This window comes from Artemia franciscana, chromosome 2 (assembly GCF_032884065.1).
Source record: "Artemia franciscana chromosome 2, ASM3288406v1, whole genome shotgun sequence".
Classification (NCBI taxonomy): Eukaryota; Metazoa; Arthropoda; class Branchiopoda; order Anostraca; family Artemiidae; genus Artemia; species Artemia franciscana.
The window spans coordinates 35,617,942-35,631,485 of NC_088864.1; the positions used below are offsets into that span (position 1 = coordinate 35,617,942).

General features: G+C 36.4%; 1 protein-coding gene across 4 annotated transcripts in view; it reads left to right on the plus strand.

The window, feature by feature from the left end:
• Nucleotides 1-479: 479 nt before the first annotated feature.
• LOC136040838 (origin recognition complex subunit 3-like) overlaps nucleotides 480-13,544 on the plus strand; it is a 115,646-nt gene continuing 102,581 nt past the window's right edge. For all 4 annotated transcript variants that reach the window (XM_065725190.1, XM_065725216.1, XM_065725198.1 and 1 more), the window contains exons 1-3: nucleotides 480-674; nucleotides 8,371-8,416; nucleotides 10,174-10,335. In XM_065725190.1, the coding sequence (XP_065581262.1) occupies nucleotides 8,390-8,416; nucleotides 10,174-10,335 (189 nt within the window). In that variant the 5' untranslated portion in view covers nucleotides 480-674; nucleotides 8,371-8,389. The remainder of the gene's footprint in view (nucleotides 675-8,370; nucleotides 8,417-10,173; nucleotides 10,336-13,544) is intronic.

A 13,544-nucleotide genomic window follows, 5' to 3' on the forward strand; every position in this document is an offset into this window, starting at 1 on the left:
ATTTGAGTTTTTGTCACAACCCTTGGAGAACAACACCTGTAACACAAGGGCTGTTGAATTTAAACAAGAGACATTCTTACAGAGCTTAAGAATTTTCGTTCAGAGAGTGCGGGATTGAGGGGGGAGCAGCCCCTCTCATATACGGTGTAATTTCTGTTTCTTCAAAGATTTAATGTTGTCCTTTACTTTCAGTTGAAGAATATGTTTTTTATCTAATGTATACTATAAATCTCGCAAAGGACCAAAGACAGTAGTAGAGAATACCTTGGAGCAAATTAGTGTGGCGCAATAATAATGTTTCAGTCAATGAGATATAAATCAACAGTAAATCTTGTTCATTTTCTGTAGCCACACAATGACACGTGCATTGTTCTTGTCGTTTGAAAAAAAATTGTGATTTCTATCGTCCTAATATCTTTGGGTTTTTGGAAAACTTTTTATTGAGTCGATACTTTGTATTCAAATATAGATGGCTGCAAAATTATTAAATTCAAAAAACTTGCAACGAGGCCGCTCCCAGGAAATTGAAGTGATACAGTAATTTACTATAAGAAACCTTCTGAGTCCTTGCAGGAAGACAGGAGGGATCAATCATTGCAATTCAACTTGCTTGAAATCTGTCCCAAAAGTAGGCCTTAGCTGTCGGGAACTGATAAGAGGAACAATAGCCTTAGGTAATGTAGGCTCTTATTTCATTGTTATTAGGCTATCTTGTGAGGCATCATGTGTTTGTTGTAAACTAGTCTATTGCGTTTGTGATCTGATGGAATCTAATAAGTCATTGTAATTATAATTATAATAGAACTGCTAGACATTATACCATTAAAAATGTAGATAACAAAGAAAGGAAACATGATAATCTGATTAATAGAAACATGCTGTATATTACAAAGTAAGAATTTCATTGTTAATGCTACCTCTTAGGACCTAGCCTATTTCTCTTAGACTAGGGATAACCTTGGCAACATGTAAGACATTCAGCTAAGGGGGTTGTCAGAAAAGTTACCATAATATTTGTAAAGAACATAAAATAAGGTATATGATGGTAGGCTACTACTTTTAGTTTGTTAGAATTTTTTGGTAAAATTCTAGTTGATTGACTTTTGGCTATCTCAGAAAGGGGTTAGGTTAAGAAAATGAAACTTTCAGGGATGGGTCTAAAGGCTAAAGTATGACCTGTGAAGGTATTTTGAAGTACCCACCTCCACTCCTTCTTCCTCTAGAGGGCCCTGAAAGTTGCCTATATGCAGATGTGCCATTTGGGGGGGGGGGGCAGGGGTGGGCAAATGCCCACCCCAGATTTTCCAGGGGACCCAAGCTTCCACCAAAAAGGGTCCTTTGCCAGCCATAATAATAACATTATTTGCTATTAACCATTGTAAACTTTGAAAGCAGGTTAGATACATAATCTAATTCTCAAGTTCTGTCAAATGCCTGTTTCCTAGATGATTATATTAATATTATGAATTCTGAATATTTGCAGTAATTCCTCTAAGTTGATAGACTAAAATAGGTCAGTTCCTGGCCACAAGAAGCAAACTCACGGACCTGCATTCACATGCTTCATTTGTATCACTTTTCAAGAAGGCTAAAGAGTTTGCAACATAACTCAAAATTGAAGTACCTGCTGTGAATGGACCCAAGACTAGACCCTCCTCTGTTGGTCAGAAAGGACAACCTTGAAGAATTCAAAAGATCACCAAGCATTGGAAACAATTTGTGACAACTTTGATGCTAGGAAAGAAGTTTTTCAAATCTGGAAATTGGACTACTACTTTGGCAGATGAAATGAAGCAAGAATACTTCAAAACTTTTGACCATCTACTTGCCAAATTTGACAGAAGATTCACAGATAACTTGCCAGTGCTGAGTGTGCTCAAAGCCTTGGATCCAAGCTCAACCAAGTTTATGGACACAGAGCTGCTCAAGCTTTCCTCTTTTATTTACAGCAAGCTGGCTCAATAAGGAGAAAAAGCTGGAAAACTTCCTAGACATTGTTGACCATCTTCAGGCATTACCAGTGGCTTACTCAGAAGTAATTAAAGTACTTCGTATTGTTGCCACACTTCCTGAGACAACAGCAAGCAATGAGTGTTTGTTTTCTAGCCTAGAAATAGTGAAAAACTACCTGCAGTCTACAACAGGAGATGATTGTCTCAGTCACCTCCTTTTGATATTTGTAGAGAAGGATTTAGTAAAAAATTTGGACTACAACCAGCTTGTTGATGATTTTGCAAAGATGTAAGCTCAGTGGTTCCCCTTGTTACCTTGAATGTTGTTATATTTTTTTTCTTGTTATGTTTTTCCTTTTTGTAAATATATTTAATCTGGAAGACTTCTGCTGAAGGGACACTGAGATTTTGGTTACAACCCTCAGCATAACAAGGAAGGTTACTTTCACTGATGTATTGTTTACTTAAATAAGAAAGTTTCTTGCTGAGGAATGCCAGCCTGTGGTCTGGTTGAATTTTCCACTTTCAGTTTAATCACTTAACCTTTTTGATTGTATTCTTTGTTGTTATAATTAATCTTAGAGGTGGCTGAGTTCCACATTTGGTTACAGTACATTTCCAAGCAACACATGGGTGCTGAAAATGCATTTTTACTTAGAATATTCAATCAATGTGCTGCCAAAACCCGATTTTTCTTACATGACACAAAGTGAATCGGGGGGGCAGATGGAGTTCATGCCCACTCCAAGATTTGGACAAAATGACATTACAACATTTTATCTCAATTTTCAGTTACCAGTTGCTTTTTCTCTGCCTTTAGTTTTGAAAATACAATTCCTGTTGTTTGAGTAGAATTCTGAGCTGTATCAACATTTTTCTTTCAAAATTTAGGAAATGTATTTGCATATCTTTAAAACCTTATAAATTGGAATTGAGCAAAGTTGTGAAGCTGAAAACAATTTTGTTGTACTTCATTCAAGTAGAAGATCTATTTTGCAAGGTTTCACTTTTATAACACAGATATTTTGAAGGTCATCAAAGGTCAGGGCCCTCTAGAGGGAGAAGGAGTGGAGGTAGGTACTTCAAAATACCTTCCCAGGACATACTTTAGCCTGTAGACCCATCCCTGAAAGTTTCATTTTCCTAACCTAACCCATTTCTGAGATAGCAAGAAGTTGATAAACTAGAATTTTATTGCATTTTTCTCATAGATATGGTCAATCACTACAAATTTACCAGTTTTTCAAATTACTTGGCATGGTACAATATTCACACTTCACCTGAAGCATCTTTGGTATTTGCCTAGATAACTAATTGGAGAAAAGGAAACATGTTAAGAAAACAATTCCTAATTGATAATATGCAAAATAATCATAGTTAACACACCTTAAAAGCAGTTTAGCTATACCCCCCCCCCTTTGATGTGTATATATATAGCCTAAATTATATATTTTCAATGTATTCTGCCACCCATAACTTATTTCTCCAGTTTTGTTTTGTCACGGTTGATTCAGTTTATATGTGCATGGGCTGAAGCAATTGAGATGCATTTGGAGAATAGATAGAAATATAGATAATTATGGCTGTATATTTGCACACCAGGGGGGGTTAGGCATAAAGTGTACCAGGACTGCTTATGAAATGTGTTAATTATGGCTAGTCTGCATATTTTGAAGTAAGAATGGTTTCCTTAAGATAGGAAATATATAATTCAGGCTATATATTTGCACATTAAAAGGGGGGGGGGGTAAAGTGTAGTGAGGTTGCATACACAATCTGTAACTGTGGTTATTCTGCATATTATTAACTAAGAATTGTTTTCTTAACAGGTGTCCTTCTCTCCACTCAGTTCTCTTGGCAAATACCATGTCTTTTGATGCTCTTTCAGATATACTAATCACCCTGTTTATAAAAAAACAGATACCATATTGCCCTTAAAGAGAGCCATAAAGTGATACTTGTTCCTTATTATGGGCTATGCAAATAGCTTAGAAAATGGTTAGGGTACTAGAAAATCTGGAAAATACTTTAAAACATTAATAAATACTTGATTATATCAATGGCACTAGTGTATTGCTTTGCTTAACACCTCTCCCCTTCTGATAGTCTAGATAAACTTTTACAGTTATTTCTTAGAACAGCCTGTTTTTACTCTTGTTGCTGTTGTTCTCTGGCATCAGACCTTATTTTGCTCCAAAAGTGCTGTTCATAACAGCACTTTTGGAGTAAAATAAGGTCTGATTCTGGATCTGCTTGGCTTGGTTGTTGAGATGTCAGCCATTTTTACTCTTCAGACTAATAAAAAAAGTTGGTTGTCTCTGTGTTTACAGCCCAGTGACATGCCTTCGGACTCAGAGAGTGCTTGATATATATAATTTAAGCCCACTCAGTAATGGTAGTGTTGGGGGATGTTGTATATATAATATATTCTAGACTTATAGGCCTCATTTAGATTACACTTGTCACAATTGCTACAGACTTCAATTTGTGTTTCAAGAAATTATATATCACCCCCAAAAATCTACTCCAAGTTGAGAGTAAAATAGCAAGAAGCATGGATTTGGCCTTTCTTGAATCTGTATCAACAGATGCAAGTGCCATGACCAACCCTGCAATTCAGCCACTACAAAATCAGGCTAGTTTGTGGGGATTACGTGAAAAATTTTCAGTAGTCAATGCAAGGCAAGCTACATCAGCAGTTGCATCTGTTTGATTTGCTATAAAATTAATTGCATCTTAATTTGCTATGAAATTAATGTCCATGTCTGCCACCAATTCCCGGTTTGTGGCAACAAAATGTAAGTAAGGAGCAGCTTGGCCAAATTACAACCAAAACTCGAAAGCATGGAATTTTGATAACAATAGGTACGTCAAGTGAATTGGCTTTTATTTATATACTCCATATATATAATATTCATCAAGTCTCATGTATCGATTACAAGCCATGGAAGTCCAAGAAAATTTGCATGACTTTTGTAAAAGGGCAATAAAGCCCATCTTACTGTAGGGGTTTCTAGTTGCCATCTGAAACCTGTTAAATTTTGTAAATTTTTCCTGAAGAAAAATCACATATGTGTTTTTTTTCTTCTTCTTTTTTGTTTTTTTTTTTCTCAGGGTGATCATATCAAACCAATGGTCATATAAGATTGGGAGAGTGCTTGTTCAAACAGAAACTACAGTTCTAGTTCCCCATTTTGCGACCAAAGCGATTGGGAGGCAGCTAGACCCCCCCTCCCACACCCTTTTTTTCCCAAAGTCATCTGATGAAAATTTTGAGACAGTCATATCAATCAGCATTGTTGAAAAGTCAAACAGTCATGCCTTTAGGGATGACATGGCTTGCGAATCCTGGGGAAAATCTTGTAAGTTATGAAATATGTCCAGTGTCTTTTGGGCAGTAAACAGACATTTTTTGGGAGGGTGAATTTTCTATTGGGGGAATTTCTGCAGCGGGGATTTTTCAAGGAGATTTATCCATGGGGAGGGAAGTTTCCAGGATGAACTATCAAAGGGAAATCATACACAGGGAATTTACCAGAATTCTTATACTAAATTCTTTTTATTTGACTTACTTTCTCTGTGCCAATTTAATTTTACATGTGGAGATATAAAGGAGAAATAGCACCGAGAAAATTTTTCAAAGGAATTGAGGTTGTCTGGGGGATTTTTGTGTGGGCGTGGGTGGGTATTTCTTACAGGAGACATTGAGAGGGGAGAACTTCCAGGAAACTTTCCATGGAGGGAGGGTTCCAACATGATCTGAAAAGAATTCAATAAAAACTTTTTTTTGACTAAAAGTAGGGTGCAAAATCCAAAGTTAAAACAAACCAAAATTGTCTTGTGTATGAGGAGTGGGGCCCTCTCCTCAATGCCTCGTTTTTTCTGCTGATTGTAATTTTTCCCTCAATTATTTAAGAACAACTCCTGAAAAAAAGAGCCATTTGATTAGAGTAAGGAATTTTTTTAAATACAAAAAGAAATTTTGGCATGAAGAGCAAGGCATTGAGGAGAGATTATCCCCCTCATGCATGGAACAATTTCTGTTCTTTTGAGTTTTAATGTTGCTTCATACTTTTAGTGGAAAGAAAAAAATCGTTTAATTGCTTAAAGGCAGAACTAACCTCTGTGTATGTTTACATATATATTTCTCACCATTAATAAAACGCGAGTGATGAGCAATTCCAATCATATATTGAATATTTGGTTTCTTATTCTCTGTTGAGTCTCCTTTTGAAAACTTCAGCTGATGCCAAAGACATGATCTCCTTACTTAAACTGTTCCAATCATTGAAAACCACAGCTGAAAAACTTTTCTCTTGTTCTGTAGTTAGCTAAGGGTGTATAAAGTCTCTTGGAGGAACCTTGCATTTGTCTTTGACTAGTTAGCTGAACAAAGAGCTTATTTTGAGGCTGGTTAACATGTTTGTATGTCAGTAGCACTTTGTAGTGCCTGCGTTGGAAAGTCAAAGATTGCAACTTGAGAAAGATAGGCATTCACTATATGGTTTCTTCCCAAGTCAAGAGAAATGTTTATGGAGGCTGTATTCTGCCACTTCCTCCTCTAAAAGACATTGACCTCTGGTAAGCTTAAAGATGTTTAAAATTAAAACTTTTATAAATAGACTAGTTGTTGGGGTGGTGCTTCGCGCCACCCCAACACCTAGTTGGTGGGGCGCTTCGCCCCCCAAGCCCCCCCTGCGCGCGTAAGTCGTTACGTGCCATATTAGTTACGCGCCATTGTGTTGCATATAAATAGATTGTCAAGTTTACTGACTCTTGAACATGCAACATATAATTGTCCACGGGAAAAACAATCTGTATTCAGATCTATACCTCATTATTCTAATGATGTGTCCCTGTGTCCCGGTCGTTATTTATATTCCCTGTGTCCCGGTGTCCTGGTCGTCATTTGTGTCCCGGTGTCCCGGTCTGTAATTTCTATTCGAATAATCCCTGTGTCCCGGTCGTCATTTATATATCCCGCCTGTGCCCCCGGCGTTTTTTACTAATTAAAAAGTACGAAAAACTGTTTAAATTATCACGCACTAGCCACCTCAGCAACCAATGAAGGTAAGGTTTCCTAAGATTGAGCAACTCCTAGCAAATGAATTTTGCTCAAATTTTTTCCTTGTTTTTTCACCATAATGTTTGAAAATTAATCGAAGCCTTGTTGCTGCTTGAGCAAAGAAGTTAAACCCCTTGTTTTGCTTTCCTTTAAAATTTGATATTTTTTTTATTTGTCTTTTTTTTTGTACAAGTGGCGGGAGGTTGTACACCTTGCTTATAGATGATACATTAGCCAGCTTTCTCTTGTTTACATCCAATTGACAAGGTCAAATGATGCTCTAGCCTATTGGGGTATAGATTAATAAAGGTGAAAATAATTATTATAATTTATGAGGGTCATTCTAAAGATGTAAAACTAATTTAGTTGTCATAAGTGTATTTATTTTATGAGAAGAATGTTTTTTATCCTCGGAAACTTGATTAGAATTTTGATTAACTCCTATTTATGGTAAGTTGTGATCGTTTTAGATTTGGTTTTTGATTTAATGTCTGTTGGTTTTATTTTTTATTTGTTCTTTCATTGGGGTATTCATTCGTCTTGAGGTTTGACTTATCCTGTGGATGTTTCTGCTCGCTTCAGATATTAATATCGCTCTTTACTTTTGTTAAAAAAATTAGTGTGAATAACATTATTTTTATTCAGTTTCACGACAAAGAGGATGAATCTCCAGTAATGACAAAAAATTCACAGATAATTTTTTTTTTCAGAAACCACGTTGACTTACTAGTATATAAAAAAAAAAAAAACAAAAAACAAGAAAATATAATAGTGCCGAAATCAATGGCTAAAAAGTAAAAAGAAAATTATTTAACGCATTTGTAGAATTCTACTTGCATATTTAATAAAACAGACTAAGTTTGGAGAAGCGTTAAATTATGGGAGGTCTTTTTTTTTTTTTTTTCACTTGAAAAGGTTGGTCTACCAAGCACATGAAATTTTGAGAAATTGACCTAGAGTCGCAAAAAAGCACAGCCAAATTTTTTTTTAAGTTCCCAAGTCTACCAATCCCCCTCCAGTTCACTGACTTTTCCTTGAACGGGAAGTGATTTTTGCTTGGTGAATGACACTTTGAAAAGTGAATTCTGGAGCCCAAATGAGGACACGGGATGGGATTTTGAATTACAACCCCCTCCCCACTATTCTTCAAGGCTATTTGAAAATCAGACTTGATTCTATTTTTGAAAAAAGGGAAAATAATTTAGTTCGATGTCAGATCAAGTGAAATTTGTTGCCAAGACTTACTGTGTTTATGCAAATATATAATTTTTTTTTAAGTTAAGTTTGTGGTATTACAGAGAACTAGATTTGCCTGTTAGTTGTGTGAGTACCTAATGTTTTTTTTTTTTTCAGTCATTGTCTTTAAGTCTTAATGGCATCCACAATCTCATTATCAAAGGTATGCATTCGTATGAGTTTCTGTTTTATTTTCTTTATTGTAGCATTATTATCAGTGATTAGACAATGACAAAATTTTTGTTCATTTCGATATAGAGTCAGATTCCACCTCGCTTTCATGATCCCGATACTATTCGTGATTTCCTTTTCGATTCCTAGTCAAATTTAGCGTTCTATAAGACTACTCTATTTTACTTATACTTAGTGGTAGGCCAATTTATGTGGTAGCCCTATTCTAATACCGTTTAATTTTGGGTAATTATACGTTTATTCACCCTTTCGCTTTGCCTTCAAACCCCTTTTTTAAATTTCTTTTATGTTTGATTTTCTAATCCCTACAACAAGAAAAGTTGCTTTGTCTGAGAAAATTTTACGCTTAATTTTCTGTTTAATTACGATTCGAATTGTCGCTTTTGTTTCTTGATTATAATGTTTACTAGAATCAAAATCATTCATTAATCCTCTCTTAAAATAGTTGGGAGCAGAAATCAACTGTAGAGGCCATCATTTTCTATCAAATTTGTCCGTTAAAATCCATCCCATCAAACATAGGATCAAAATTCCGAGATAGCCATTTTGCTCAGTATTGTCAGAAGGCCCATTAGATTTACGTCTGAAAATAATATGGCCCATGCAGATCTAGGGGAAAGGGTTTCAAAATTCTGGAAATTATTCATTATCTACTGGTAGGTTTCAGTAGAATAAACGGTTATGTTTGGTTTTGCGTGACCGATTGGCTTGCAACTTTCAGGGATAGTTCACTGGGCCAAGTGGATTTCGATATTTTGGGAGAGAAAGTGTGGGTGCTAGGTGGTCTGCAAATAGTCCAAAAAATCATTCGTCTGCTATCGGTTTGAAGCTTACATCTGCAAGTCCAAGGGACTAGGGAACCCTTACGTAAAAAATAGGATGGGGGTATGAACCCCCCCTCCGAAAAAAATGAGAAAAATATTTTTATCTAATCGGCTTATAGTTAATGTTCAGTCCTTAGGTCAAGGAGTCCCCAGTTCACACACATAGATTGAGAAATAAAAAAAAGTATTTTCTCGTCTAAATGGGGAGCCTGAAAGAAATGATACTCTAGGCTAGGGACTGTAACCCTACTTTTATTTTTGACAGTTTTGGGTTTGTTTCAAATTTAACTTGATCATTTTTATTAGTTTCTGATAATTTAAGTTTCGCTTGTTGTATTGCTTTATTTCTGGTCGTTTTGGGTTTTAATTTTGCTCCTTACTTTTCTTTGCAAAAGTTTTATGTTGAATTTTTTTTTAAATATTAATTTGTCTTCAAAAAGAGTTCATAGAATGTCTTCTTATCTAGGAGCAAAAGAAAAGATCCTTTAAGGGGAGGAGGAGAGGGTATCCCCTGTATTCCTTCCTGCTTCGTATGTTCGTGTATGTTCTACTCTAATAATTCTTGCAACCGTTTTGTTGGTTAATATCATCAGGTTTTGTTCTTACCGTTTTGTACCATTTTTGTAGTTAACGTTTTGGTCATTTGTAGTTTTCGAATTTGTCTTTGATTAATTTCCCCCCCCCTCCAAGCTTACATATCTTCGAGCGTTTCTGAAGGCTAGTGTCTTGTATTTTAGTCTCGCATCTACGTTTAAATTCAGTGTGATTAAAGTAATTTTGAAAATATAAGTTCTAAACTTGAGAAATTACCTTATCTTGGGAAAGAAAGCTGACATTTTAGTTAAAAAAAAATGGGAATAAAATTAATATCAGAGCATGCATTGTAATTAAGGATAACTTCCAGGGTTGTTTCGTGTTTAAGAATGGCAAAAAAAGGAAAAGAGCCCATGATGAGAGCAAGAAAAAGCTTTATCTTCTATCAGAAGATGCCGAACCAGCAAAAGGAGAAGAGCTTCGACTTACGAGCTATCAAAAATTTGTTGATGCTGTTGATCAAGACGTAAAGGTACGTGTTCAAATGTTTGAGTTTAGGACAAATATTGAGAATTAGTGTGAACAAGTGCTCAAATTCAGTTTTTCAACTGCACAGGATTTTTACTTGAATTTGAAATTAGTTAATGTAACTGTTCAGGCTCTAATCTGATACAGGGGAGGAAATGAGATCAGCGCACTAGCGCTGACTTAAATGAGAATGGAGGGTCTTCAATACGCTTTTATTTTCCGTTGACCTCTTCGTATTAAAGCTGTAATTATAGAAAATTAAGAGTCGGCTCAGTCGATTGGTAATTGAAATTTATAGCCCTTTCGAGAGTCAAAATGGATCGGAGGGCAACTTCCAACCCTCCCGTACCCTTTTTTGCACCAGGCAGCCCTATAACTCTCCGTGGCATCGGTTAAGAATTTCCAGATTTCAATTTTTTCAGAACAGTCGAAAATCAAACGAATATACCTCCATTGAGGACGGGGCCCATGTAGCCCCAAGGGCTCTAAACTATATAAATTGCTCATTGGTTACGGATAGGTTTTATAGTAAAAAAAGGTGGGCTTGTTGGATCTTGTCTATCTGATTGACATTAACGTTTGGGAATCGCTTCTTGGTTAAGAGGACCTAACCTTTTACCGGGAGGGGATGGGTGATAGGGAGTCTAAAAAGGGGCTACCAAGCTTATCGTCTCTGATCAGTTTGAAACTTGCAGCTTTAAGTCACTAGACCGAGGAATCTCTAATGAACAAACAAAACAAATAGTTTGGGGCATAGACCCACAAAGGGTAAAAAATATTTTTTCAATTGGTTTGAAACTTGTATTCTTATGTTCAGGGGGCAAGTGACGCCAATGAACAAAAAACAAAAAAGGAAAAAAGATATAATTTTTCCTTTAAAGGGAACCAAAAAGGGGGAAGAAACTTTCCCTTTTAAACGATTTGAGACACGTAATCGTAAGTCCCTGGGACAAGAAGTCCTAGTGCATAAGAATATTTAGTTTGGACAGACATCCTCCTCCAAAAACCGGGCCGATGAAGAGCAAAACGTTGAATATTCCCGATTGACTTGAAATTAATATCCTGAAGTCCTTGGGCCAAGGAACCCATCGTCTACAATTAAAATAGAAAAGAAACTTACCGTTGCGAGTAAACGTCTTCAGTCCATTTTCTCACAAAATTGAGCTATGAGTCTGGTGACCAACCCGAATGATTTTACCAAATTTGTCGTCGTATCAGGGGCGTTACTTGCCATGATGTTTGTGATTTTACCGACTGACTGGTCATTTTCACTGACTGTTTTTTTTTTTAATAATTAGCATAATGTCCACTTCGAATATGAAACTTTACAGCAGAGTTCAGCCCACATAATCGCAAAACCTGAAGAAAAATAGCTCCTTAGTTCATTATCTCGTATGAAGCATATGTACAACTCGCTGGTGATCGAAGTGAGTGGAGAAAGAGTGAATGAGTGTGAGTGGTGATCGCTGGAGTGGAAAGAGGAGAAACACATGATGAGAAAAGTGATAATATGATTTATATAACAAAAATCAGACGTCAGAAGTGGAAACGGACAGTTTCAATTAAAATATACGGATTAGACATAAAATGAAGAAAATGCAGCTACAAAACTTTACCTAATGACCAGATATTCGATACGGTTATCATCCATCGTTGTACCTAAGCCTGTCATGGACAGTTTCAGTTAGCCGAAACTTCTCTTTGCCATGGCAAAAGTTGGTGATCCTGCCACAATCCACTGATAAACTAACCAGAGAGTCGGGAATATCGATTTGACCCCATAAATTCCCCTAAATAGGGCCTCAAAGATGGTGTGAATAATAACTTAACAGATTTCGAGTTCAGTCCTGGCCAATTGCTCTAACATAAGTTCCGTGGGGTCTAGGTCATTTCCCAGAAACATTTTCGGGGCTTCTGAAAAGTTTTCGTAGCTGTCGTCCATTTTCAGTAGATATTCAATTCAATTCAATTTGTTATTCAAAAAAAAAAAAGAAAAACACACATAACAACAATAATAATAAAGATCCTAGAAGCGAACTTGTTAAGGACCAAAACAACAACAAAAAATGGAAAATGAAGAAGAGAGAAAAAAAAGAAAAGAGAACATTGATAATTAAAGCAAATTGAATAAACATTTAGAAAAATATAATATCAAGATTTTAGTACATTGTTATATAGCGTCCGAAAACTTGTGGATAGCTCGACACTGGAGGGTATTAAATTCCATTGAAGTATAGATTTATAAATTGGGGATCGCTGGGCGGAACTAGAGATACACTTGGGGACAATGAAGGAACGGTTGGATGAACGGAGACAGTGGCCTTCAGAATTATTACTATTAAAATAAGATAATAAGTGGGGAGGAAGATTTTTATGGTAAGCGGAGTATGCAAGGGATAGATTTAATTTTTTGATGATTTGTTCAAAAGGGATAATACCAAAATCGGAGTACAAGTCCTTGGTGGGATATAGTCGTGGCAACCGAAAAACTGCTTTGACGGCACGGTTTTGAGCAGATTTTAATTTATCGGTAACTGAAGGATAAGTATTGCCCCATACAGATCCGCAGTATGAGATATATGGATAAATAAAAGAATAATAAAGGGTGACAAGGATATCGGGAGGAAGAAAATAATTCACACGATTAATCATACTTACCTGTCGCAAAATTATGGCTCTGATATAGGACACATGTGTTGCAAATGATGGGCAGGAGTCTATGTGGACACCAAGAAACTTGGCAACTTCGACCTGCGGGAGGAGATTGGTAGAATATTTTAGGCCAAGAGCTGGCTGAGCTTCATTTTTTTTTTGTAAGGGGTTCGAAATAATACCACCTGACTTTTCTTGCTGTTAATGGTCATATAGTTAACGAGACACCACTCCTGTACTCTATTCAGAAGGGTTTGAGTACAGGTGACGACGGATGGTAAATTAGCACCGGTGATGAAAAAGTTGCTATCATCAGCAAAAAGTACTGGATGCACTGATGGACCCAGGTCCGTAAGCAAATCATTAATATAAAGGAGAAAAAGTATTGGACCAAGAACAGAACCCTGTGGGACGCCCCTCCGGACAGCTAGGGGATGTAAAGTCACCCCGCCCAGACTCACACTCTGTACTCTACCAGAGAGATAAGAGCCGAACCATGAGAAAGGAACTCTGCGAATCCCTAGGTTATTGAGTTTACTTAATAAAACACTGTGAACAACC